Here is a 26399-nt window from a genome sequence, read left to right as displayed (position 1 = left end):
TCCCGAGGACCTTGCACTTCAAAAAGGGAACCTGGAAGAAAATGCAACCAAATTGAATTTTAACTGTGTAAGCTTGCCCTGACAGTTTAAGAGAAATGATTATACTGCTAGAGGAGCTTACAATGGTCATTTTTATTTACAAGGTTTGAACCTGTTTTTTTGTACTTCTACAGATGTCAGTGAATCTACAGGCAGTTATCCATTAATTTGGATATACAAGCTTTCCTTTCTGTCTATGGATCTGAGGTGTGCATGTTCCATAATAAAAAAAAATCTTAAATCCTGGTTTAAGGTCTGATTTTTATTAGCTGTAAAAGCTGGGGGATGGGTAGTAAGTATGCAGTTTGTATAGTTTCATTTCTGTTCTCTCTATATTCTTACTGTTGCTACTGTTTTTTTTTTAAAAAAACCCTCTATATTATTTTTTCACAATGCCTACATGCACTCAAGTGATGACCACATGGCATTTTTCAAGATGGGCTTCCTCAAGGTCACAACAGTAGACCATGCTTGAAAATGTTTTTGTTGAAACGACCACTTGTAGTCTTGCATTTCCATTGGAAGATCATTTCACAGGATGGCCTCACAGGAGCACCACTTGGAGACAGAACAGTGTCACCCTATAGCAGGTAGTGCCTGAGCAAGGGCCACCATGACAGGATCCCCTGGTATGAGATAAATAAAAAAAAAATCCAATTTAAAAATGTTGAAAATTACTTTTTGAATGGTAAAACTTATATGAGATTTTAGTAGTTGGGTTTACCCATGGACCTGAGCATTTTCTGACTCTACTGCAATTGCTGCTCATCATTGCCAGCAGGGTGGTGATCCATTGATACCCCAATACAATGGTTCTATGTGGGACATGATTGATCAGACAAGTTTGAATACCGTGTCTGATTACCATTATAACCTGAAAAATAAATTGGGACTGGACCTGCCTGCCCTCCCTCCTCTTCTTTCACCTCTATGCTGAATTAATCATGAACACCCCTGCTGTGCCAAAAGTACATTCTTATAGTGTTCCTTAAGGACCTGAGGGCGATCAGTTTGCCCAGCCCTCTTCTTAAGTTTATGGATCACCTAACATTTAAATTTTCAAATCTATTTTTGTTCAAAATGGAAGAATTATTTTGGTGGTTTTGAATAAGCACAAGGAGATGGGATCCAAAATGTCCTAACTGTGCACAGAAGAAATATCCAATAAAACTTTAAATTTATTCACTAACTTGTTCAGCTTCTACTTCTCAATGGACTAAAATCTAGTGGTCGCTCTAACTTGTGGGCAAAGATTGCTTAGTTCATAGCCATGTCACTAACTGTCCCTCAGGGAAGCTTACAATCTAATGTCCCTACTCTAATTGTGTGCCCCTAATATAGTGTAAGGCCAATTTTTTATAAGCAGCCAGTTGACCTATCAGACTGGTTTTCTGCACAAATCCATAATAAGCTACCGACTTAAGCTATGTACACATCAGATAATTGTCCCTTGAGACAATCAAAATTTTTCTTCTTAGGTGACAATTATCAATCGTGTTTGGTTATCCGCCATGATGGATAGCTAAATGAGCAAGCGGGGATGACCACTGTCATTTCCTATGGCATGTCTACAACAGTCCCCCAGTATCACTTAGCAATCCGCCCCGGTGGATCACTAAATGAACAAGTGGAGGCTTTCCTTTGGAGGAGGATGCAGCGGGGTGCCCAACTAGTCCTCCCTCTCCATACAACTGTAAAGCTCTGTGTGTACAGCACTCATGTGCAAATAGAACAATTTTTTTTTTTTTTTATACGGAAATGAAAGTCCTTTCTGCAATAAAACATACTCCCCTGTTTGCAATCTTCTTCATGAAATATACTAAGCACATGCGCAATTTACTGTAGGATGCTGGGATAAATGAACTTCCACTCCCATGAGCAGAAGTTATGTCATCCACACCTGGCCAATCAGGATTGGCACAGACCTGACACCAGGAAATAGACTGAGTAAACATGGCAGTGCCCATGCTGAAAAGAGGACAAATAGGTGAGTCCAAATAAAAAAATGAGATCAAGTAGGTAAAGGTTATTTTATTGCAGATGGGACATCATCTGTCCCTTCTGCAATAAAGGACCTGCATGGATGCAATTTTTTTAACTTGGACGGTTTAATTCCGCAGCATTAGCTCCATGTTTCCGTGCTTTTGTTAACCTTGGCAAGCCGGCATGCAAGCAGTTAAAACGGAAATGTTAATAAAAACCAAAATGCAGAAAAGTCTACCTAATACATTGATGCAGTAGTGTTGCTAGGCGGTAGAATATTGCTGTATTTGCAGAAAGAAAAAAAAAACAAGATATGTATACGAGAATTGCAATCATTTTATGGGATCTGTTATCTGAGAAATGGTTATTGCATTTATATAAAAAAAAAATAGAGAGAGTAAGAGAAGGAGTTTTCTGCGGAACAATTTGATAAAAATAAGGAGAGACAGATGCAGCAAAGAGAGAGAGAGAGAAATGGGATTTCTATGGCAACCGTTTTTATTAAGTAAAATCATTTCAACGATGGCATTATACAGCAACTGACGTTATGAAAAAAAGATTTTTTTTCTTTTTTTTTGAAGAAGAAGCAGAATACATTTCATCTGCAGTAAGAGGTTTGGAGTTAGTAAAACGACACAATTTGCAGTGCCAGAACAGACTCTGCATCAATCATTTATTTGGAGTCGTTTTTGATTATAATTCACTAATTTTCATTGTGATGCAGGAAAACATTACAGGGCTATTTAAAGGAACAATCATTTTCAACACAATGGAGTTGAAGAGGAAATGGATTTTAAAGAACAGTCTCATTAAGGATTAACCCCTGGTGTACTGGCAGTGAGATTGCTATATTCTCAGTCAATGTTGCAGGAAAGAGAAATGAATTTATTGAATGGCAATGATAATTAAAGGGCTGGGGTTGGGGTGGGGATGCTTTTGTTGGCCTAGTAGGTAATAGTAGCTATTTTGCTTTAAAAGATGAGCTCCCATAAGATATATATACGACATATAATAATGAAGCCCTGAATATATATATATATATATATATATATATATATATTTATATATAAATGCAACATTTCTTTTTTATACGCAAGCAGTGTAGCTGAATTTGACTTATCAGCCTCTTGTAATCCCTATGTTAAACTCACACAAGGAGAAGAGAAGCAGCACAATGAGCCAGTCAGTTTTGGTGCAGTGCTCATGTTCTCATGTTCAACAAAGAAAGTGATTCTATATGGTGGGGGAGTCTCATTTTCACGCCTGAGTTTTAAAAATCAACAAGGTCGAGGTTCACCTGTATAATCACACAATCTTTGGATACTCATGGAAAATCTACATGTCTATCACCCCTTGGCACAGTCTATATTAGTGTTGGCATGATGAATCTCTGTTACAAACTCCCTTGAAGAAGCTTATAGAGGTGAAACGCGTTAGGGGATGAGACTCTTTACTGGTTTACTCATGGATTAATTGAAATAACTGATATTGTATGTACAATTCTCATTTTGATATGTCACACTGGATGTTTTACAATGTTACTGATCAATACCAAAGTGAAATATTGGAATTTTGGCACAATACAGTAACCCTCAAAACCCTTCTTTTTCTTGTGAAACTCATCTATGGGATATCTTTTTCCTTTCTTAACAAAGAACATGCTGGATAGGCTGAGAAAGCAGAGTGAAAGATAGATGTGCATATCAGTCAGCTGCTTCTCTTTTTACAGTCCACTCAAGCTGAGGGGAGGGACAAGACCTGGGGGGAGGGCCAAGACCTGCAGAAGAGTAAAATCAGCTACTGCTCTGACTCAGATATGTGTACAGTTATCTGCAGTGAGTTCAGATAGAAAACGAGTCAGCCTCCAAGGTGTTTTTACACCCCAATACTAAGCCGGCATTTCTGCCTCAACAGGAAGAGAATACAACCGAAAACCAGAACAGATAGCTATTTCTGGGAGGAACAACTGCACTATGATAACAACGTAAAAGGAGATTCACATCACTACAAATAAAATCTTCAGTGAATGGAGGCTGAGCATAAATAGCAATCAATGCAACATATCTGTCGTAGAACACAACATTACCTCTTCTAACACACAACATTAGCAGACTAATGGACAAGAACAGAGTATAGTAGTATATGTTGTATCTATTGAAACGTACATACCCTGCATTTACTTGAATAATGGACACAATCATATAACTCAATGTCATTCTCTATACCAGTGTTTCTCAACCAGGGTTCCTCCAAAAGTTGCTAGGGGTTCCTTGGGCAATGAGCAATTTGTGTTTCTCAAGTCAGTTTAGGTGACACCAATGACCTTTTTGGCTGTCTATAAGGGTGACATACTTCCCAATGGCCAGCAACATACCAGGCATTCTTCCCACTGACCACCACACTAATGTACTGTGAGCTGGTATCATCTTGCATATGAGACCCATACTTCCTTCATCTTTAGCTTGTTTGATGTTACCATTTTCCTGTTTGTTCTTACAATAATATACTGTATACAAATATCAATGGTAAAATGGGTGAATTCTAAACAGTATAGAGAAAATTGTTGGAAACAAAAACTTGGGCACAACTAAAGATGGCTCAACTGCTGCTGGGTCTAAAGCTGACCATACACGGGTCTATGAATTTAATGGAATAGATATTAATTTGATAAACATTTTATTAAGCTGGGTGGTCTTAATCAAGATGTGATCAATCAATTAACTGAACATTGATCAGGATGCCCGTTGCTTACTACGTACTCACACCAGATATTAGTTCTGTGCTTGTCTTGGGTGAAAATTTGCACAACTTGTGTAGAGTGGTCCCATGTGGTTGTTCCATCACGGTGGGTTAAAGAACAACAAACTGGGAAGGAAAGTTGTGCACGATGAGAATCTACATCTGCACAAACTGTTTCCTCTGCATTTACATGCCCATGTTTGAAATTCCCATTCATTCCAATGGGCCAGTCCATCGTGATGGGCTGTTGCCCAAAAATGTACAGGAATGCCTAACATGAGTAAGTGTTTTTTAAGCGTTTTTGGGGCATTTTTAGGCCATTTTTGATGTTTTCCCCTGTTCTATCGCTTCCCTGCCATCTTAGATTTAAACATCTTTATAAACACTTTATAAACTCAAACAAAAGCTGTATGGGCAATTATAAGCATTTTAAATTAAAATTGGTGTAGACTTTACAGCTTTGTGTGTACAGCGCTCAAGATCAGATGTCTGAATGAGGCTTTAGATGAGTGACAGCATGGAGGACAGAAGCAAAATGATCAGCAAGGTGGCTTTTTTGTTTTTGTTTATAATGGAGTGCGGTAAACACAACAGGGGGAGTTTCCAAAAACCAATAGCCAATAGGAGCACTCTTTTCTTTTAATTCTAGGAGATGCTGGTTCAAAGGGGCGCTTCTTCCTCAAATTGCAGCAGAAATCTGAATAATATCAAATGGCACATAGTAGTAACCCAGTAACATGTTGATACCCGAGAGATAATAAACATTTTCCTGGTTGTGCACAAATTGAAGTGCCATGGCCAGGTTTGAAGGTCTGGGGACTCAACATACATTTAGCTGTTCTACCTTCACCCGCTATATACACTAAAACATCAGCTCTCTTTTTTCTTTGCTTTTTCTATTCTTTTGACGCCTCTGAGTTCGTAACATTCTTGTTAAGCTCACTGAAATAGAAAAATAGGACAATAACATGTTTTTCGTACTCAAAATGAAGAGGCGCGTGGCTTTTAGCAATGCTTCAGAATTTGATCCAGGACCCGAAGGTTCAAGGTAACAATGCAAACTGTCATGCACCCAGGAGTTTTCAAACACTTTAGGAATATAATACAAATAGATTTATGATTTCATGCACAAAATAATACTGCATTTACTTATTCGGCGGCAGTCAGCACAAAAGAATCACTGCCGGTTTTCATCCGCCAACAAATGGCAAGGTACAAAAAACTAAAAAAAAATATTTAGAGGGATATATGTAAACTGCAATAACCTTTACCATTTCTTTTTTTTTTGTCAACTGAAATTTATTTGGTTGCTTTGGTTTTTTGTTGTTTTTTACTTTGTTCTTCGGGTTAATAAACAGGCATGATCAGTTTGTAACTGCTTCTTCAGTGGACCACTAGAGGGTGCAGTAACACTGTGTATATTAAGCATGGGCTTTGGGCAGAAATATTTTAAACCAGACTAGTTCATTCTATAAAAGACACAAGTGGTAAAAAAATGTTTTTCCATTAGTGTTAGCTTCATGCATATAAAAATAAGTTAAAAATGTATTTCGTTTTATAAGCAATGGTATTACTAAGCAATGGATTAAAGATTGTTGGGAAATTTCAAGCTCAAATTCTTATAGCAATCAGGCTGATATGTGATACTTATATGTGTTATATAAACTGGTGGTCAGAATATCTGGTTTATGAGTCAGATGTGCTTGCAGTTATTTTTTCTTGTTTTTTTAAATAGACCATTGAGAAGAAAAAAAATTCCCCTCCTTACAGCTAAATGTATGATTTTTTACACTTTTCTGTAATATCGCAGTATGTTTATATCATTATTCCTATGTTACATGATTACTTATGTTACATTTGCACTTCACTATGTTACATGAATACCTCTAGTGCCGACTTTGATTTTCAAATGCTCTCTTATACCAGTTTTAAATAACTGTCTCATGCACCCCTGATGAAGCCTATTAAGGTGAAACGTGTCAGGATCGAAACCACTGTTTTTTCTATATGTGCTTTATCTACCATACCACTCTATGTGAACTATGGACTTTATATAGACTTCAGGAGATGATTGTGTTAGTATACTGTCCTAAAAACTACACTCACTAAACTCGTATTATTGAAACTATTGTAACCACAAAAGCTGTGAATGTACATTCATTTTAATATATTCATGTCTAAAAGAAACCCTGTGTGCCTAATTTTTCTTCCATATTATTGAGAAATTTCAAGCTCAAATGAATCCAAAGTTGAACAAAGCAAATTTTTATAGCAATCAGGCTGATTTGTTAAGCTTATATGTGTAATATAAGCTGGTGGTCAGAATCTGGTTTATGAGTCAGATGTGTTTGCGCACTGCTTTACTGTTTTTTTTTCTTCCTATTTTTTAATAGACCATTGAGAGGGAAAAATTATGTGACCATGGGGCTGACTATGGGGAACCCAACCAATTGATGCCAAAAACCTAGGTATTTCCTAATATGATCTTTGCCAAAAGGGGGATACCAAGATTTAAAAATGTTCTAACTCTCCAGAAAAAAAAATGCAATGAAATGCCTTTGGCCTTTTTATATCAGCAACATTGGAACCTATAGCAAAAATGTCTCCCTTTTTATTGCTTTTATTTTGTAACGGCTTAAACAGCCGTTAACTTTTTTAATTGACTTTTAAATGGCTTAACTTTTTTTTTTTTTACTTTTTGCTATCCATTCACTTTATCTTTACATTTCCAAAATCCAAAAATGAAAGACACAATCACCGTTTCTTTCCTGCCCACTTCCCCTGCAAAGTGACATGTCCTCTTTAGGTTGTTGTCTCTTTAATATTCTAGCCCCATTCTCCTGCTTTACCCCTGCTCCCCCCTTCCTCTGCTTAACTTTTCATCAGCTGAACTCACAGTATATTTTTGTCCTCTAATAAACGTTCCATTATTGTTCATTGAGAGAAAGCGACATTTCCTGAGATTGAAACTCTCGGAGAATTGTTGGAAGGAAGCAGATTTGTCTGTTGTAAACACGGCGGCATTGTGTGTATGTGCGAGTGTCACATTCTGCTATGAGCATCAAGGAAAGGGGGGGGGGGGCAGGTCTTTAAATTTTAGCTAATGCAATTCACCCCAATACTTTTCATTATTCTGCCAGCAACCAGTGCCTGTAAATGCACAGTTACCACAATTTAAAAATGCATTACCCATTACCCAGTCAACCAAATCTCCAAAATGTTACATGGTAATGAAATTTTAAAATAAATTTAAAAATAGAAAAAAATTCTGCAACAAGGATCCTTCAAGCACTGCTTGCAATGGGATGAAAACTGTTCTAATTTGTTGTTACAATGCACCCATAATGGAGACTACAAATGGTTGTGCCAAAACACAGACATAGTCCACCATTGCCAGACAGTCCATCCAGATCAATGGTGAGCAGCCAATGTTGGATTGAGTTTAGTAAGTGAATGAATGAGGCAGCAAGGGATCAGCAGCACTGAGATATTCAAAATGATGAAAACAATTTTATAACCTAAAAAAATCTGATACATATTGCTTTAGCATGTAAAATATTATCCAGATAGGGTTATATCTATTGCAATCCACCCCTGACCTATGCAGCATGCCATTGCTGACCTCTCACTTTAAAAATGCTGGTTACCTGGCATTCATGGCAATGCCAAGTCCCATGCATAGCAAAAACAATTATTCAGATCAGAGGTTCTGATTTTGCTGACTCTCCATGCTTGTTCCAGGTCAGTGACTTCAGAGTGTATTGAAGCCACAGCTGCCCTGCAGCCAGCATTTTCAGAATTAGCTAAATAATGACAGCCTCTGCATGAGATTTTCTGTAACCGTTAGCCATTTGATGTGCAATATATTCACATCACTTTAATATTAGAGACGTGAATACAAGACAATAGGAACCAACAAGATAAATAACACATGCAGAACATGGCATCCAGTAACACTTCCTTGTTAAATACTGCTGCGACTTGTAGTTATCATTCATCAAATCTTTGTAACATCTTTCAAACTTTAATTAATACAACAGCTGATGAAAGCTTCTGCAACACAAAAATATAAATAAAAAAAAAATAATAAAAAAATAAAAATGTAACATTTTCCCTATTTAATCCTTATTAAGGCTTAGGTAACTCTGATTTACTTTCTTCTTTTTCCCTCTGCCCCTTTTTCCTGCCAATTCTTTTTTGATTAGTTTTGCTTGTAAGTTTTTCCTGTGTGCATAACACATAAGACACATAATTAAATATTTTTTCATTAAAGAAATAAAAGTTTGCATTTTACTTTATTATCTTTTTAAAAGTTATTGCTGATTAAATAAGTGAAAACATAGCAGAAATGATCTGGTCCATAAAGAGTATCAAGGTACAAGTGTAGAAATTGGTAAAATATTTATATACTTTTTTGTTTTACTTTTTACTCTACTTTACTTTGTATTGTTAAGCTAATGTTCTGACTGTGTGATGCCAACTTAAGACACAACAGTGCATAAGATAATAAAAACAGCAAGACCACTGAAATCAATAAATGACTACAGTATATAAAGTTTAGTGAGATCTGCAAAATCTGTAAAATCGGAAACACAAAACCACATTTTGGCATTGGAGCACAAGTGTGCCTGCATTAGTTTAAGAGCACTTTTCATAAACACCATTATGGATATTCTGTAAAGACACCCTGGGGCAAGAACACACATAACATACCCTTCTTTATTACCTTTATGTGAATACGTGCTTATTACCCGTTATTCAGGCTTATTCAGATTGGCAGTGGGAAAAGCAGTTTCTGTGCACATTGCCAGCCTTAGGCTATGTTCACACTGACCATGAGGTTGCAGTGCAGTTACGGCTTTTGTATGGAAGTGAGCCGCTGCATCTAGGGAGGCGCCTTATGTAGCTTCCCCTGCAGCAACTGAATAAAGAATGAATGGGGTCGCCAGTGTGTGATATAGTACCACTCACTTCTACAAGCTGTTCTTTAAGAATCAGCACTGCAGTGAGTGTGCCCGGGTGGCTGGCAAGTTAACCAGAGCAGGTGATTTTTTTTAGTGTATTATCTATTATGTCTGTATTATATATTTTGACATTGTCTTTTCTTTTCTTTTGTAATTAAGGTAACCTAAGTAATGTTAAAAACTGACAAATTTATTTCTGTTGCCTCCAACTGAACAGATTTGTTTCATTTCCTCTCCCAGCAACAGAATGGAATGTGATAATAAAACATACTCTCCAATAGATGATTTTCTTTGATCTCCAGTTCCAAACTTTTCAACAATCATTAGGAGATATAGAACAGGTTATTCTTCCCAAAGAGGACACAGGTCGCAATAAAATTTTGGCATAGGTTCTAAACATTAAAATATATCTTGTCCCTGGACCAGGGTTTCTCAACCAGAGTTCCTCTAGAGCAGAGGTCGGCAAACTCCGGCCTTTAGACCAGATATGGCCTAGGCAGTAGTTTGTTCAACATCCACAACTTCATGTAACATCCCCCTAGTCGATTCGGCCTAATCTGGCCTGGCAGGGGTTGGCCACCCACAGCTCCGGAGCCACATGCTGGGGTAAGGGGACATGTCCTCCCCTCTGTATGCATTGTGCAAGAGGGATTTTCTTTCCGGGGTGTTCCCTCTTCTTTCTATGAATTGCGGAGGAGAGAGATTTCCCTTCAGGGGCGTTCCTGGTGGGGGGCGGAGCCATTAGCACGGGACTCGAGAGAGAGTCCGGCCTAGTTTGCCTTCTTGACCTCCTAAAATGGCCCAGTAGCCAAAAAAGTTTGCTGACTCCTGCTCTAGAGGTTTCTAGAGCAATTTGTGACACTCGGGTCAGTTTAACTGACACCAAGGATCTTTTTAGTTTTTCTGTAAAGGTGACATTCATCCCAATACCAACAATGTAAGAAGAATTCTTGTCACTGATCACTAATGTACTGTGAGCTGTGATCAAAATAATTGTAGCAGAGGTTCTCTAATGACCTGAAAGTTATTTCAAGAGTTCCCCCATGGTAAAAGGTGGAGAAAGTCTGCCTAGATAGTCTTTAAAATATTTTTATACCCCCCAAAAAAATGAAGCCTACAGTCCTTAGATGTGATTTCTTCTAACTTCCCGTGCACTAAACAAAAGAAGAAAGTGGAAAGAGATGGATTTTCGGCAACAGACCAATAAACACTTAAATCCTTATTTAAATGAAAACAAATAAGTTACAATAAATTAAGTGAATAAAACATAACATGCCATTAATTGGCTGTATGTAATTTTACTATACATACAACAACCCATGTCAAAAAATCAATAATTACAAGAAATATTAGTTAGAAAGATCACATAGCTCATATAAAGGTGTATATAATAACTACTCAAGTTTCATCTCATTTTCTCAACTCGCACTCAAATTTAATCTCAGTGTTAACTTTTCCAGCTATCTTCTTCTGCAAACTACAAAGCAACCCATCTATGGAGAGAAGGGAGTGTTTGTAGTCCAGCTCAGGAGATAAGCCTTGGTGACACTGATACTCCTCCGTATGATGAGTAAGAGTTGTCACCCTTGAACTGAAAGGACATGCAATGTCTGTGCAGCAATAACAAAAACTTACCTGATTGTTCGCTATCTGTTAAATGCATATTGAGCTAAACATGAGCAGCTATTGCCAGAAAAAAAAGGCATCTCCTGGAAAGGCTTGGAATCAAAATGCCGGTAAAGAAGCTAAAGAAGTTAAAAAGTTAGGATCAGGCAGGTAAGTTTATATTATTGTGGAATAAACAGCCCATCCCTTCTGCAATACAGAACAAGACTTCTTGTGTTTTTTTAATTGTAGAGTTTAGTTCTTTTGTTGTTTTTGGGTTTTATGGCACTTTTAAATAATAAAGAATAATCTATATACTCACCATAAATATAACCATTCTGTCCTTTTATCCTGCCTGTAACGTTGACTCTATAGGAGTAAATAATTGCACACACCACCTCCTAAAACAATAATCCCAACCTGCTCTCTGCAGCCAGACTGCCATATAAAAGCTTTGTCATCAGGAATCCTCCAATGGCCGCCAGCCCAGAATGACACAATTATTTGCACACTCCATTCATCCTTTAACTCCTCTGAAAAAGGCCCCGCTTTGTGCTGGCCAAACAATAGGTGGCTTCCGTATACAATCCCAGTCACACACAAATTATATCCCCCTGTGTCCCTCCACTTCTCTCTCTAAGGGGGTCAATAGGTCAGCGCTGAATGACTGGATGTCATCTTTCATTATCGCTGGCGTCTGCTCCGAACGGAAAATCTCACTCTGCGCCGCAGTCAGGAGTGTCACCATGATTTGATTTAAATAGGTGGAATTATATAATTTGTGTTTCTCCTGCAGGCATGGACGGCCCTAAAAGCTGCCATAATGTGCGCTAAGAACAGGGCGACTGTCTCAGTGACTTATCTGGATGGGACTAACGAGACGTGTCTGCGCAATTTAGCCGGCCGTGGCTGGGGGTATGGAAGGTTTATGGTGACGCTAACGAGAGTTTATGGCTCTCATTTTACTACAGAGAGAGAATTAAGATGGCATAATCAATTCTCCCATATGAGCTGTATGCATTAAAAGAGTTAATGGAACTGTATGCAATACATCTATGCTTTATTTAAAAAGAACCTTTCACTCATTTGTCATGTAGGTTCCTTTGGGCAGGGTCCTCTCCTCCTCCTGTGTCATTGTTTGTATTTGTCTGTCATTTCCACCCCCTATTTAATGTAGTAAAAGTTTAATAACAATGTGGGAGAGAGTGTGTATTCCTGGAATTGGCTTGATATCAGGTTCCTGTACAGCAAAGCTCAGATTTGGAGAAGGGGGAAGCTGCACACATCTAATTGCATTAGGCATATAGACAGAAGAAGAATAACAGAGCGATGCGCTCCTCAGTTTGCTATAGCACTGATGCCACAAAGAATAAAACAACAAAGAAACAAGAACATTTATTAATAAAAAGTAGCAATTGTTTATGATACACAATCTTACATGCCACTTAGTGTACATCTATTTTAGGTAGTGTTGTTTTGCTGCTCCGCTTTAAACAATCATTTTACCACCCACAACCATTTTATATAATAGCAAACACAATGAATCAGCAAAACTTTCCACGCAATCTGCTCGTTTTTACAGTTTTACCAAACTTTTCCTAAATTTGTTTTGAATAGGTAATCCCTGTGTTCTGGAGATTTATCTCTGCGAGCCTTGTAAAATGCCGGAAGTGAATGGAGACATGGCTTAGTGCAGATATGATATGTTCCAGGGCACGGATACTCCCTGGGTGGCTGCATGTACAGCACCATTCATTAAAGGCAAACACCATTCCTAATGGATATGGATTTACCAGTGTTGATTCTAAAATGGTGATGAAAAAATTATTATTTACAAAGCAGACATGAATTGGTGTTTCCAGTTCATCAAAAAGAAGAAATGTTAAAGGAGGCAATTTAGGGTATTTTAAACTGGGCAATTTTTCTGGGCCATCACCATCCTCAGGGCCTCATTTGACAGAACAGCCTTTAGAACAGGGAAACTGGACAATTGCATAGGACCCCCGTCTTCTCCAAGACCTCAGCTAACAAATTTCAGATAGGGCAATATGGGCAATATCCCAGGGCCCTAGTTGACAGAATCACATGAAGGATAGGGCAAATTGGACAATTTCCCAGGGCCTCCACTTCCTCGGAGCCCCAATCGGTAAAATGGCATTTAGGATAGGACAAACTGGACAGTTGCACAGGATTTCTACCTTCTTCATGGCATCAGCTGAAAGAATGGCACTTAGGATAGGGCAAATTGGGCTATTTCCCAGGGCCTTATCCTTCTTCAGGGCCTTAGCTGACAGTTTGGCTCTTAGGATGAAGCAAAATTGTTCCCAGAACCCCTAGCTTCTTTATGGTACCAGTTAATAGAATGGCATGTAAAGAAGGGCAAACTGGGCATTTTTCTAGGGCTTCCACCTTCCTCAGATTGACAGGATGGCATTTAGGATACGACAATCTGGGCAACTTCTCAGGGTCACCATATTCTGCGGGTCTCAAACTGACAAAACTGACATTTAGGGTAGGGGTTCTCCAGGGTTCCAACTGATTGGTGTGCAAGAGGTTGGTTTACTATGAATTTGAGGCTCCTGCTCCATATTTGCTCATATTTCCTGTTAAAAACATACGTTTTTAAAAACGTCCGTGTAGACGCAGCCAAAATCACATCTCACAGTCTGAAAATGGTAACCATAAAGAATTTATATTTATTATATTCCTATACATTCTAAAAACTGCCCTTGTACCCAACCACCAAAAGCTCTGTCACCCTAAATCTTCGATTCCCCAATCATGTATGTTTATGTCTGTGGAGGAGTCTTGTAGAGTTACATAAACACTGAAAAATTTGTTTTGATAAAACTTTTAATTGACCCTTCTGCAGATCTCTGGATTCAAATTTATTTCCACTTTTTGGACAAAGAAAAGGACAACCATCATATGAATATTTCATCAAATATACATTTGACCCATGACCCCGGTAGCAGCTGTAGAAATGTGACAATGACTGCATTGAAACCTGGCTGAATGTTTAAATAAACACAGGGGATATAAAAATAAAATAGTGAATCTGACATTCACCAAACATAGGACATAATACCTCCTGGTCTTCACATAAGCACGAATGTGCGTAAAGGGGTTAGCCATGGCTCAAGGGTCCCAGATATTACCTAATACCCAGGGCAAGTGCCATTCAAAAGGGACCCCTTGCACTGACGCCCACATAATGAGGGCCTCTCTTTTAGTTTCCAGTTACCAGATTGAGGTCCTTGGTTGCTCACCACCAAGTCCAGCCTCCTTGTATAGACACACCGTTTCCATTGTAAAACAGGGATAATGGGACATGTAGCCTGACATCTATTTTTCTTCCTACTTTGGGTTTCGCATGATCACATCAGATTGACCTTCCCACCAGCTGAATTACAAAAATAGAGGAAATAGCTGTAGTGCAGTGTGCAAGCATATTTGACCCATGAAAGAGATATTACATTTACCCCATTGCCTCTATACACGGTTTGTATTTACTTAATCAACTTAATTGTTCATTGTTGGTATTAGATGGGCTTTAAGTACCCTCAGCATCTTACAAATTCATTAAATAGTGACCTAATGATGGTCAATAATATAATCTTTGGTACGTATTCACTATCCCTTTCAAATATCCTACAGGACAGGACTCAGATATTTTGATACACAGAATTTACCATTCAGTAATAAAGACCAGGGGAAGATCTAGAAGACCTTCACGTCTACACCATCTATAACCACTTATACCACAAGCATGACAAGGGAAGCAGAACGGAACTTACCTGATTTGTAGAAAGGAAGTCCTGGTTACTTTCATTCATACTCATGTACATGTTTTCCCCATCAAACTGTAAAAGATAATAAGAATTGTATTAAAAAAATCTTGAGCTATGTTCGAAAGGGACACAAACCTTTTTACCACCATCAGAAAGTAAAGTGGAATAGATAACAGATGAGATATAACCACACACGTTGCTATTTACATTATACATGACCAATGATGGGTAAAATATGATTCAAAATATGAGTCAGTGATTTATTAATTCAAAGATTTATTTCTTCAAAATAGACATAAACCTAATCACTTATATCTCATATAAGCCATAACATGTTACACAAGTATTTTAGGTCTCACCCTTCATTGAAAAGGAAACTAGCTTTTGCACAAAGAAGGTTCCTGGTATGGGGTGACAACATTGTATATTTGTCTTTTTAGGGGGCATATAGAACAGTGCTTCTCAACCAGGGCTTCTCCAGAGGTTGCTAGGGGTTCCCCAACAATGGGCAACTTGTCACTCATATGTCAGTTTAGGTGACACCAATGATCTTTTTGGCTATCTGTAAGGGTGACTTTCTTCCCATTGGTCAGCAATGTAAGATACATTCTTCCTACTGACCACCACACTAATATACTGTTATCTGTGGATATAGTAATTATAGCAGGGGTTCCCTGAAGATCTAAAAGTTATTTCAAGGGTTCCCCTATATTGTAAACGTTGAGAAACACAGAAATAGACCACAAGTGGCTATAAAGATGCTACATGGGACCAGGAGCAGTTACATGCATTACTAGTAAAAAATAATGGCAAAACAAATATTATGGAAAGCATACAGGGATTGATTATGATGCAATGACAAATTAAATTGTCATTTAGTTTTTCATGTACTTTAAACAATAAAATGGAATTTACATTTTTTTAGAAGTACTTGACACTTTACAGCAAAAAATGTAACACAAAGGAAAAGATGAACAAATGCTAGCACATAATTTTTGTATTTTAAAAGCTTTTTGTGTGTTTCAGAAGAGTGATGTTAAGGGTAAAATGATAATGAATTGAAACAATTTTATGATTGTTTTTAAAAGCTTATAAGTATTTAAACCGATGAATTTTGGTATATTCTTAAACCAAAGCACACTTTTTTCTAGTGTAAGAGACGGTTATAGAGAAAAAACAAAGCAATAAAGGTTTGCCTTCAGACTATCTTTCTATATTTTAAACAATTTACGAAATACAGGTCAGAGATCGGATAGGGTATAAATCATTCCTTTAACTTTATACTTTATAGAGATGTGCTTGTAATACCATGTTCAGCTGAGTTTAGTTTAGATCAGATAAAAATGAGCCTAGTTTCCCTGATGGCTGAAACTCCTATCATAGGTCACCAAATTATTATATATATATATATAAAACTTTGTAATTAAACTGCACCCATTCTGAGAAAAATGTGAAGTCTGCTTGGTCTGACCCACATCTAAAAATCCTAAAAAAGTCCTGATCAGCATGCTTGTTCCCATTCTGTGGCTCACAAATGACTGAAGCTTTGAGATTGGCATGACAGCCCAAGAACTACCACACTCAAAGAAGAGGTGAAGGATGTCTAGGAACTGCAAATAAACTCTGGCTCGGATAACATTTTTTTGGGTAGGGGACTACATAATAAATTGTGACTATGATGATGACGATGAGTATGTAGAGATAAAAAGAATGGGGTGGTTTGAATAGTCTAGTAAAAGGAAACTTTTGGAAGGGCCGACACCACTCCAAAGAAACTTTGTGTGTTGTCATTCTAGGACAAAACATAGGAACTGATGGCCAGATCAGTTGGTGTCTTTTGTGCTTGCAGGGAATATGCATATAATGCAGACAGATATTTTTTCATTTTGTTTTGATGAACAAAATGTGTGAATGACCAAAAAAAACCTCATTTATGAATGTTGTAATTCTCATACTGTCCTGGAGGCATTTTTTCATGGCATACATATACAGTGCATCAATCAGGATTAACTGTTCTCTAGTCTGTGGGTCAGATCTGGTCTGTAAACCTTCGCTGAACCTAATACAATTTATATAAGTGGCTTTTCCTATATTTGATTTATTCTCAGCAGTCCTTTGCCAGGAACGACACATGCAAATTTATATATAAAATTATGGTACAACAGCCTACCAAAATGTCATGTCAAAAATTTGTATCAACAACACAAAAACTGTACTCATGGAAACTACACAGCAGCTCCCATTTAAGGACAGGTTCACGCGGGTCAGTTCTCCTTGTAATCTTTCATAAAAGTATTTATTTTAGGTGAAAAGAGTGACATGTTGTACAGTAGAATGAACAAAAAAGCAGATAAATGGTTTCTTGTACACCCCAGGGTCAGATATTACACTTGGCTCCTATTGAATAGAAGCCGTTATTACCACTACAGAAGAATGAACAGAGAAAGAAAATGATTATAGAACTGAATACTTTGTATCAAGGTTTAACTTCAGAACAAATTCCACAAATTCCTTAAATCACAGAGCGAAGCAGCCAATGAAGCTGCCTAGGGTAGACTGAGTATTGCGGCAGGGTTGGCAGTCTTGATGAGGGATGGTAAGTGCATGGGCCGGGAAAATATCATAATTATGAGACCACCCACTGTACAACAGGCACTTTGTTTTGTTCTTCTTATACATCAATATATAGAATGATCTCTATATCATGGCTCTTTTGCCATTTTTTTAAAACTAGTTTTGCAATGCAGTAAGGGTTGCACTGGTATATTGCAATATCTCACTATGTCCTCCATTGTGGATCCCATGGGGCTCCCAGGCAGCTGCCACTTTTTAAATGCCCACAAATTCCACATCACTTCATCATGAGGCTAGACATCTCCGGCAGCCATTACTGACATTGCTTTTGCCTTTCTGATTTGTTCCTAGGTGGCTTGCTGGTAGATCCCATAAGGCTCCCAGGCACCTGCAACCTGAGTATTTGATGGGCAGTTGGTGAGCGTTCTTCAGATTCCCCCATGTGTCCAGTCACTCCTTCAAAGGGCCGAACACCTTTGGCCATCTATTGTGAAGTGATGGGGCCTTCCTGAATGGTTCCCAGGTGGATAACTGGTGGATCCAATGCATCTCCCAGGCAGCTCCCATTGCCTTAGCATTTGATGGACAGTTGGTGAGTGTTTGTCAAATACAGCCGTATCTCTGCTCCAAAAGGCTAGATACCTTCGATCTACCACCTTCCACATAGTATGAGAGTTTTCCTGGTTGGATATAACATGGACGGAAACTTAGGTAGGTCCTTATAATATACAGTTTTGGTACATTTTGGTGCATTTCAATGCTCATTAATTCAAAACACACTTCGCATTGTGGTGCTATTCATTTTCATTGGCATATCTTCCCAGTGGTGACTATGTGCTGCCAGGTATGAAGACAGGTATTGCATCATAGGCCTAATATACTGTTGTAACCTTCAGGAAATTCTCAATGAAAAGTGGCATGCAGCCATTGCGGGAGTGGCTGCAAAGATGCTATAAGGAATCAGTATTGGTGATGTGCATGATGGAAAGTGAAACCCACTTGGTCACCAAGTTCACCATTGTTTTTTGCCCTAGTTTTCCTTGGTCAAGTCTTCATTAATTAGCCATAATTGACATCTGGAATATGAGCCATCACTGAAAACATTTTAGGTGTTCCTCAGAACGTTCTTCAAACAAAACCGTCAGATTCTGGGCCAGCATTTGCTTTGTTCTCGGTGGTTCAGCCCTGTATAGAAGTTCAACTTATGTGGAACAACTGACAATAATTCTAGCCAGCAGCAAGAGCTGTATGCACAGTAGCGGCATTACACCAGCGTGAATGCTGGAACAGATGCTCCACAAATTATAGGCAGCAAGGTGGCAAATGTCAACATCTCCCTTGGCCTCTGGCAATGAATATTTCACATACACAGGACTAGGTTGGAATAGCTAATGTGGTGTGTTTGGTTGTATGTGAACTCAAACAAAGTGTGTGGAAAGACAGGAGGGGCACACTGCTTGAAAATCTTATCTAACTTTCAGTGGTAGGGTTGCCAACTTGGTGGTATTAGAGGTCTGACTGGTAAAAAATGGATTCATTGCCAGTGGTAATAATAGGAACATTTTCTTAAAAAGGTGGCAACCCTAATCAGGGGGGTAAAAAGGAGTTACAAGGTAGAGCCAAAGATGAGGATGGAGAAGGATAAGATTTTGGTAGACTTCATCCATTATTACTTTTGTTCTTGATAAAAAAAACTTGATAAATGTGTAATAATTCTAATACCTAAACTGTGCTTTATTATAGAGATAAAATAAAAGTGATGCCAGGATTGACTGATTCACAACATGGAGCAAACATCACTATCTGTACTCATGTGCACATTAAAAGGAACCCACCATGCAGGGTTGTTGATTCATACCTCCCAACTGTTCCTAATTTGGAAGGATGGTCCCTCTTCTATAACCAAATACCTCTGTCCCTTTTGCCTCCTTAGCTTTTCCTTTGTTCCTCCTGTCAGAACTACCAGGGGTTACAGAATCTCCCATGGACATACTGCTTAGCACTGACTCAAACAAGCAATCACTGAATGTAGCTGAGGATATTATGAAGCAATTGTTCTCCAAAGATCACAGCAAAAGCACTGTACAATCTACAAACAGTGACCCAGCAACCTTCCAACCTTCTGAAATGTAGAAGTTCTGGCTGGGGGGGGGGGGGGGACATAGGCTAAGCTGTTGAAATGCATAAATATTGCAATGCTTCTGTTGTGAACTTTGTGAATAAATTACTCTGCAGTACCTGCAGCTACAGAGGTCAGTAAGAGCTTTTTACTGCTTGAGAAAAATATTTATATAGTTGAATGCCACTTTAACTGCATGAGCCAAAAACATAGATAGCAGTGGTTTAGGCTATGCCAGTGAAGAGGAATCTAGGATGTTTGGACGTTGATATGTGTCCTGCATCATGCTGTATGTGACAAGTGAAGTCCTCACTGACAATAGCCATTGCAAGCTGGCATGCCAGTTCATTTATTTGTTCTTGGCTCCATTGCAGAATTATTACCAGTGGCTTTTATAACATATAGCTGACTTGTTCCCAGTAACAAAAAAGAAAAAAGCAAAGTACCAATTGCCACCATTAGGCTTCCTGTAGCCTAAAATGACAGCCAAGAGCACTCGTCAGCCAAGTATATATATAGAAATGTCAGACTGCTAATTTTCTGTGCAGGTGTTTGCATCTTTACATATATATTTATAAATATTATTTGTCATCATTACTTTACATTTATATATATAAATGTTATTTTTATTTCTTTTTACATAAAGTCATTTTGGGTTCGTCTTATATTTAATCTCCTTCACATAAAGCTGCGTGATAATGATATCGGTGATAAACTTCGCACATACAGTATGTGGTTAAATGCAATGCATCGAAATTGTGTGTGCGGCACTGTCTGATCACTGGCGCTATGTATGATGTATGGGTGAGACACTGAAATCTATATTGTCATATGCCAAAACATATCAACCAGTTTAAAGAGCTGTTCCAGGCAACTGGTAGAACTAACAACTGAGCTTCAACTGCTATCAACCAAACTCTGCAAATGATAAAATCAGAGAATTAAAGCTGAACTCCATGCTGATATAAAAGACATGATTATATTATTTTATATGATGCATCTGCAGCAGAGCTCAGATTGTGAGGAAGCAGCAGCACAAGAAGTCAGGTAGTGCTGCAGTGTTCATCAGTTTGCTGCTTCTCCTTTGCTGTCTATTCACAGGGAGGGACAAGACCTGTATGCAATATGTAACTGCAGCAGAGAGAAATCTGGTCTCCTGCTTTGCCACACAAGGATGTGCTGTGTAAGAGAGCTGTACAAAACTCAGGAGTGAATGGACAGAAAAAAACTTCTTTTGGCAGGTAAAATATCTCCTTTGTATGTGTTTAATCGGTAAACAGGTATTAGGCTGTTTATCTGATTTCTCTAATGCATCTGAATTTGTACAGACCATCTAATGGGGTCGGTCAATAGGAGGTCAATCAAAGTGTATTTACAGAACCTGTGCTTGGTAAAGTCTATGGGGGCTAGCCAATGGGCCCATTAGGAAGCACAATAGTCCAATTACCCCCAATATCTCCCAACTTCCCTGATTTGGAGGGACTGTCCTTCTTCATTCATTCTTCATACCTTCCAACTGCCCTGATTTGGAGGGACTGTCCCTCCTTATACATCCCAACTGCTTCTGATTTGGAGGAACTGTCCCTCTTCATACTTTCCAACTGTCCATGATATGGAAGAAATGTCCCTTGTTATACTTTCCAACTTTGCTGTTCCTCTATATATAAAGTAAATTAAGTGAAAGTTGTATTGCAATAAAAAAAAGTGTTACTGGCACCAGGTGAAAAAAAAAGAAATAAAACTAATGCACCAATAACATCTACAGATCAGTAATCTACAATACAATGTATTTGTATATTAAGATACAATTCCAAAAGAGCTGAATTATGAATAATTGGGCAGTAACTGTTAAAATTAAATACATTTCATTAGGAGACCCTGTTACAATGAATCCATGTGACAGAATGGTTAACTGTGTAAAACTACATACACTTGCTCCCTTTTTCAAGCCATTTTACATCCTATAAACCATTATAAATTTAATTGCACGTTTAACAGGGAAAAAAATACCACACACACAATGGCTCATTAAGGACTAATTATGCACATGTTGTTTTCAACAAACATTCTCGTTTGGAAGCTGTTCTCTGTAATTGCTCAGCCTCATTAAATAGTACAGGAAAAAAAAAACTCATTTCAGTTTGGCTACACGTGAGGAAGAACACAGAGGAACAAGGGAAAGTATCATTTGTTTTGATTGGCTGAAAGGGAATTCATCATAGTAAATTGATGTTACCAGTCTGCATGTATGAATTCCCGACATGTCACAATATGCAAAGACTGTATAGAAAGGAAATCAAAACTGTACTTTTTAATTATTCAAAACTAGGTGCTAAATAGGACAATCTTAGAAGGTTAGACTGCATATAAATTTCAGTTGCTGGGATTGATCATTTCTAGGGATGGTAGAACAAACAGGTTCTGAACACAAAACAATGTGCAAGTCTATGGAAAGGGGAGGGAGGACAAGCAGGAGGCCCCAAAGCATATGACAGTGGTCATCCTGTGATCTACTGCAGCGAAACACTAAATGACATCTGAGGACCACTGTACACATGATAGATTGTTGCTTGAGACAAATAATATAATTTATCCCAGGAGCTAGTCATTTAGTATGTATGCAAAACTATAGGCAAAGTTTAAATGGATGGGGGGGTTATGCGGTTACCGCTTCCTCATGCCCATGAACCATGCCCATGTTGTGATGATAAATGTAGCATCTTAACTGTGTCTGCACTATGAGAAATGAATAGGAACCATTGAGTAGTCCCAGTTTTCAGATGTTCAAGCTGGTTCATTCAGATCCAACATGATGGTTGGGTCTGCCGAGCAGCTACCAAGATGCCAACTGCTTGTAGCCACCCAGTAGCCGCTATTTCCACCAACTGTCTGAATTAAACTTATGTCATCAGTCTACTGCAAGGGAGCATTTCTTTAGTTTCCCCGCAGTGATCCATCTATTTTGGAACTTTGTAAAAAAGGTGCAGCAGAAAGAGGAGAGAATATGCCTACCCACAGCCCAGAACACAAAGAAGACCTGGCAGTGACTCTCATATTTTGGGCAGTTTGCAACAAGGTAAGAATCTACAGCAGAAAGGGGAGACAACATGCGTACCCACAGCCCAGAACATAAAAGTGGCTATAAAGTGGCCATAAAAGGTGCTAAGATTTACATGCCATATCATCTAAGGTCAGTATGTAGGGGCAGGGACCAAATGTCGACCCTGGACAATACCTAACAAAGATGGTGTTCTTCTTGGAGAAAAGCAGACAAGCTCAGAAAACCACTGAATTGAAAAAATTGGACTACATAGATTGTGTTACGGCACCTTAATATTTTAAACGTGCTTTCTAACTCACCACATGGGTGCTTCGATTTGGTCCATGGGCCCCTACCCCACTACTGTGTCATGAAACCATATGGAGGACCAGGCATCTTACACCCAGGTCTGTAACTGTCACATTGCATATTTATTTTTATTTATAGCAGGAAAGCTTTCAAATGGCATTTTTATTGCATTCCTTGATATAGAAATGATTGCTAGAAGAAGCATTTACAAACTTGCATATGGAATGCAGTAGCCAAAAAAATGGAACAGCAAGCATATACATTTTTTATAGCAAAATTTATATTACCTAATAATATCTAAGGATAGGTTAGGAAAAATGTAGCAGGATTTTTTCATTTTTTCATGGTCATGAAATAGTTACATTGGCCAGCAAATTATATACTCAGATGATATAGATTTGCATGAGCAAACAAAGGCAGTCTGCCAGCACACGCACTCACAAATCAAACCAATTTAACTGAATCTGGTAAAAAGAGATCCAGCGATAACTGAGTACACCGGGCCTGATGTCAGGTATCTTGTATTTCCTCTTACCGCTGCAGCATCTGATAAGAAACATGGAAAAATACTTCTGGTTTCCTCCTGAATATAATTAGTTATCTCTCTGAATCTTTACTTCCGCCACAGAACAAAACACAAGCCATAAAACATCATTCACAAGAGTGACAGCAGAGCAACCTTTGTGAAGTTCATTTGTTGAGGGAGACCAGAGTAGTTGTTGGTAAAAACTGCAATCCGATTGGCCACATTTACTAAAAATTAAGGCGAAATATCCTGTGGGTATGTCAAGTTTTCAATCATATGATAAATATTCTATTTCTCAAATTCCTGGCATTTGATTGGGTATCGGATGAGGTTTAGTCATTTACCTCAGTGTACAATACAGACTCGGCATTATTTTATTTGTGCTTCCACCTGATTTAATGGCAGTATGGAGATTGCATTTGATTTTCTTTCTCTGCTTGAAAGGTCCTGAGGTCATTTTTGATTTGAAAGTATGTTCATGCATAATGTTTAAATTAGGTAAAACAGGGCTAAAGGCCAACTTTTGGTCTAAATTGTTTTAATAAAGAGATCCCCGGAAGTAGCTTAAAAAAATTGCAGTTCTGATTGAAATGGGAGTCACAAACTTCTCTAACTATGGGGACGTCACCATGGAATGAATTGCCCATCGAACCTTTGCGACTATGGGCTCTTGGCTGTTGGAAGAATGGTTGATAAGTGGGTCATGTTTTAATAACAAATCTGCTCTGTTGGCTTTAATTATTCTCCTATCACCCCCATTTTGCTATATTTACAAGTTGGGTTGGTGACAATGGTAGCGAATTAAAGAGAGTGGGTGAAGAGTTATATTCCCTCTTTAATCTTCACCTACAAGGCAAGTCCCCACTACTATATTTTTAACTTTCCTATATTGTAACAGCTTTATTGGTGGGATATAACTTGCCAGCAACCAAAATGATATCTTATTAGGCCCTATGCGGGATATGGCTTGCCGGTTGACTTCCTGGACTTGTTAGGACTGGCCTTTCCGTTCATTAACATTGGGGTGTTGAGTCGATAAATTTTAATCAATAAAGCTTTGACATTGCAATTTCAATCAAATTGATGCTTCGGTGTCTTAATTACACCAAGAAGGGGCAAAGTAACAAATTATATGCCTAAGCTGCTCAACAGCCATGCACATGGTGTATCCATTGTTATTAATGAGAACAAACCCTGCGGCTCTCTTGGAGTGAGATCAACTGTGGTCTCTGTGGCTGCACCTGCAGACTCAGGATCAGACATACAGATCTACATTACATACATAAACAAACTCCCAGTTACCTCTTGAACTCGTCAACCGGTAGCATGCACAATGCTTAGTCTATGATGGTACAAGAATTTAGATATATACAATATTAGGTAGATTGGGTTTTTCATTTGTTGGGTAAGGTGTCATGGTGGCAGTGGGAATGGCTACACAATCAAGTCTTGTAAGCATGCAATTGCATGCATGAAGTGTGTAGGTACTCCCTTTGTGTAAGTGCGTTTTGTCTGAAAACATGCTTTGAGCTATATGGAAGGAAAGTGCCATACCAATGTTGACATTGTTATTATAGGCGGATGATCAAGCTTATGACCTTTAGAGTTCAAACTCTTGGAAAGTCTTTGGATGGTAACCCTTCATATTATTAGAATAAAAGTAATTTGAACAAACTGCATACTTTCCAAAGAGGGACACTCTCCAATGTACCCTTGCAATTCCCCATGTTTGCGTTGACCATCTAAATTTATGAGGACAAAAAGGTTTGGTTAAGCCCACAAGTGCTTTTTATACCAAATGCAATAAATCAGAGATTGGATGAAAGATTTAGTGTAGTATAACACTTTCAGTGGTGGTTGTTAAATATTGGAGTCTTAAAGTGGTCCATACATCAAACCAAAAAGGGGGACAGATAAGGAGAATAGGAATTTGGGGAGGAGTTAGTTGAAAGATAGGTAGGTCCTCGAGGGTCCTTTGATAGTATTATTACAGTTGTGGGTATCCTAAGTTAGATGTCTCCAAAAATAGAAAAGAATGATGACCATAGGAGTATTGTTGTAGTAAGGTATTGAAACAGTGTTGTGCTTCTCTAGGAGATGCTGTGCATCTGAGAACAGTAGGATCAAGCAGATGGCAGATCCCAAATGGGTCGGAGTGTTTGGGATGTGGTTAATGCCCTTAAGGACCTGCAACCATCTAGGGAGTACAGATTAAAAGTATATGGTAGAATGCTCAGGGGAGGCCTTAACATGGTATGGCTATTTCAACCTAATTAGATGGAGGGTAGAGATATAATATATAATATTGATATTCTTGTCAATTTATTACATAACAAGATTATTGTGATACTTTATTATGATATAGGTTTATTAATTATTCATAACTGCAATTATTTTATTGAATAAAAAGGGGCTGCTATGGCCATTTGCACCTGGTTTTGCATGTTGACTGTGTTTGAAGGTAAGGATAAAAGGAAGGTGTTGTCAGGCAGTATGATATAGGGGACTGCTGTGCTACTCTTTTTATGATCATTTTTAGCTCTCGTTGCTGTTGTTGTACAATTGTCAAGGCAAATAACAATACCTATAGCATGATGAAGTAAGCGTGGTTCAATTCCAGAACTATATCTTGCACTTGGTTTATAACTATATATACAGAGACTGGCTTGAATGACACACAGCAATATACATTCAAATTATACTATTTATA

General features: G+C 38.2%; 1 protein-coding gene across 4 annotated transcripts in view; it reads right to left on the bottom strand.

Annotated features, from left to right (window-relative positions):
- Positions 1 to 26399, bottom strand: part of TOX2 (TOX high mobility group box family member 2) — a 92700-nt gene that overhangs the window by 44811 nt on the left and 21490 nt on the right. For all 4 annotated transcript variants that reach the window (XM_072403673.1, XM_072403670.1, XM_072403672.1 and 1 more), the window contains exon 2: positions 15128 to 15193. In XM_072403673.1, the coding sequence (XP_072259774.1) occupies positions 15128 to 15193 (66 nt within the window). The remainder of the gene's footprint in view (positions 1 to 15127; positions 15194 to 26399) is intronic.

This window comes from Pyxicephalus adspersus, chromosome 3 (assembly GCF_032062135.1).
Source record: "Pyxicephalus adspersus chromosome 3, UCB_Pads_2.0, whole genome shotgun sequence".
In the NCBI taxonomy this organism is placed as follows: domain Eukaryota; kingdom Metazoa; phylum Chordata; class Amphibia; order Anura; family Pyxicephalidae; genus Pyxicephalus; species Pyxicephalus adspersus.
Note: the sequence above shows the minus strand (reverse complement) of the source record. Positions and strands in the feature narration are given on the sequence as shown.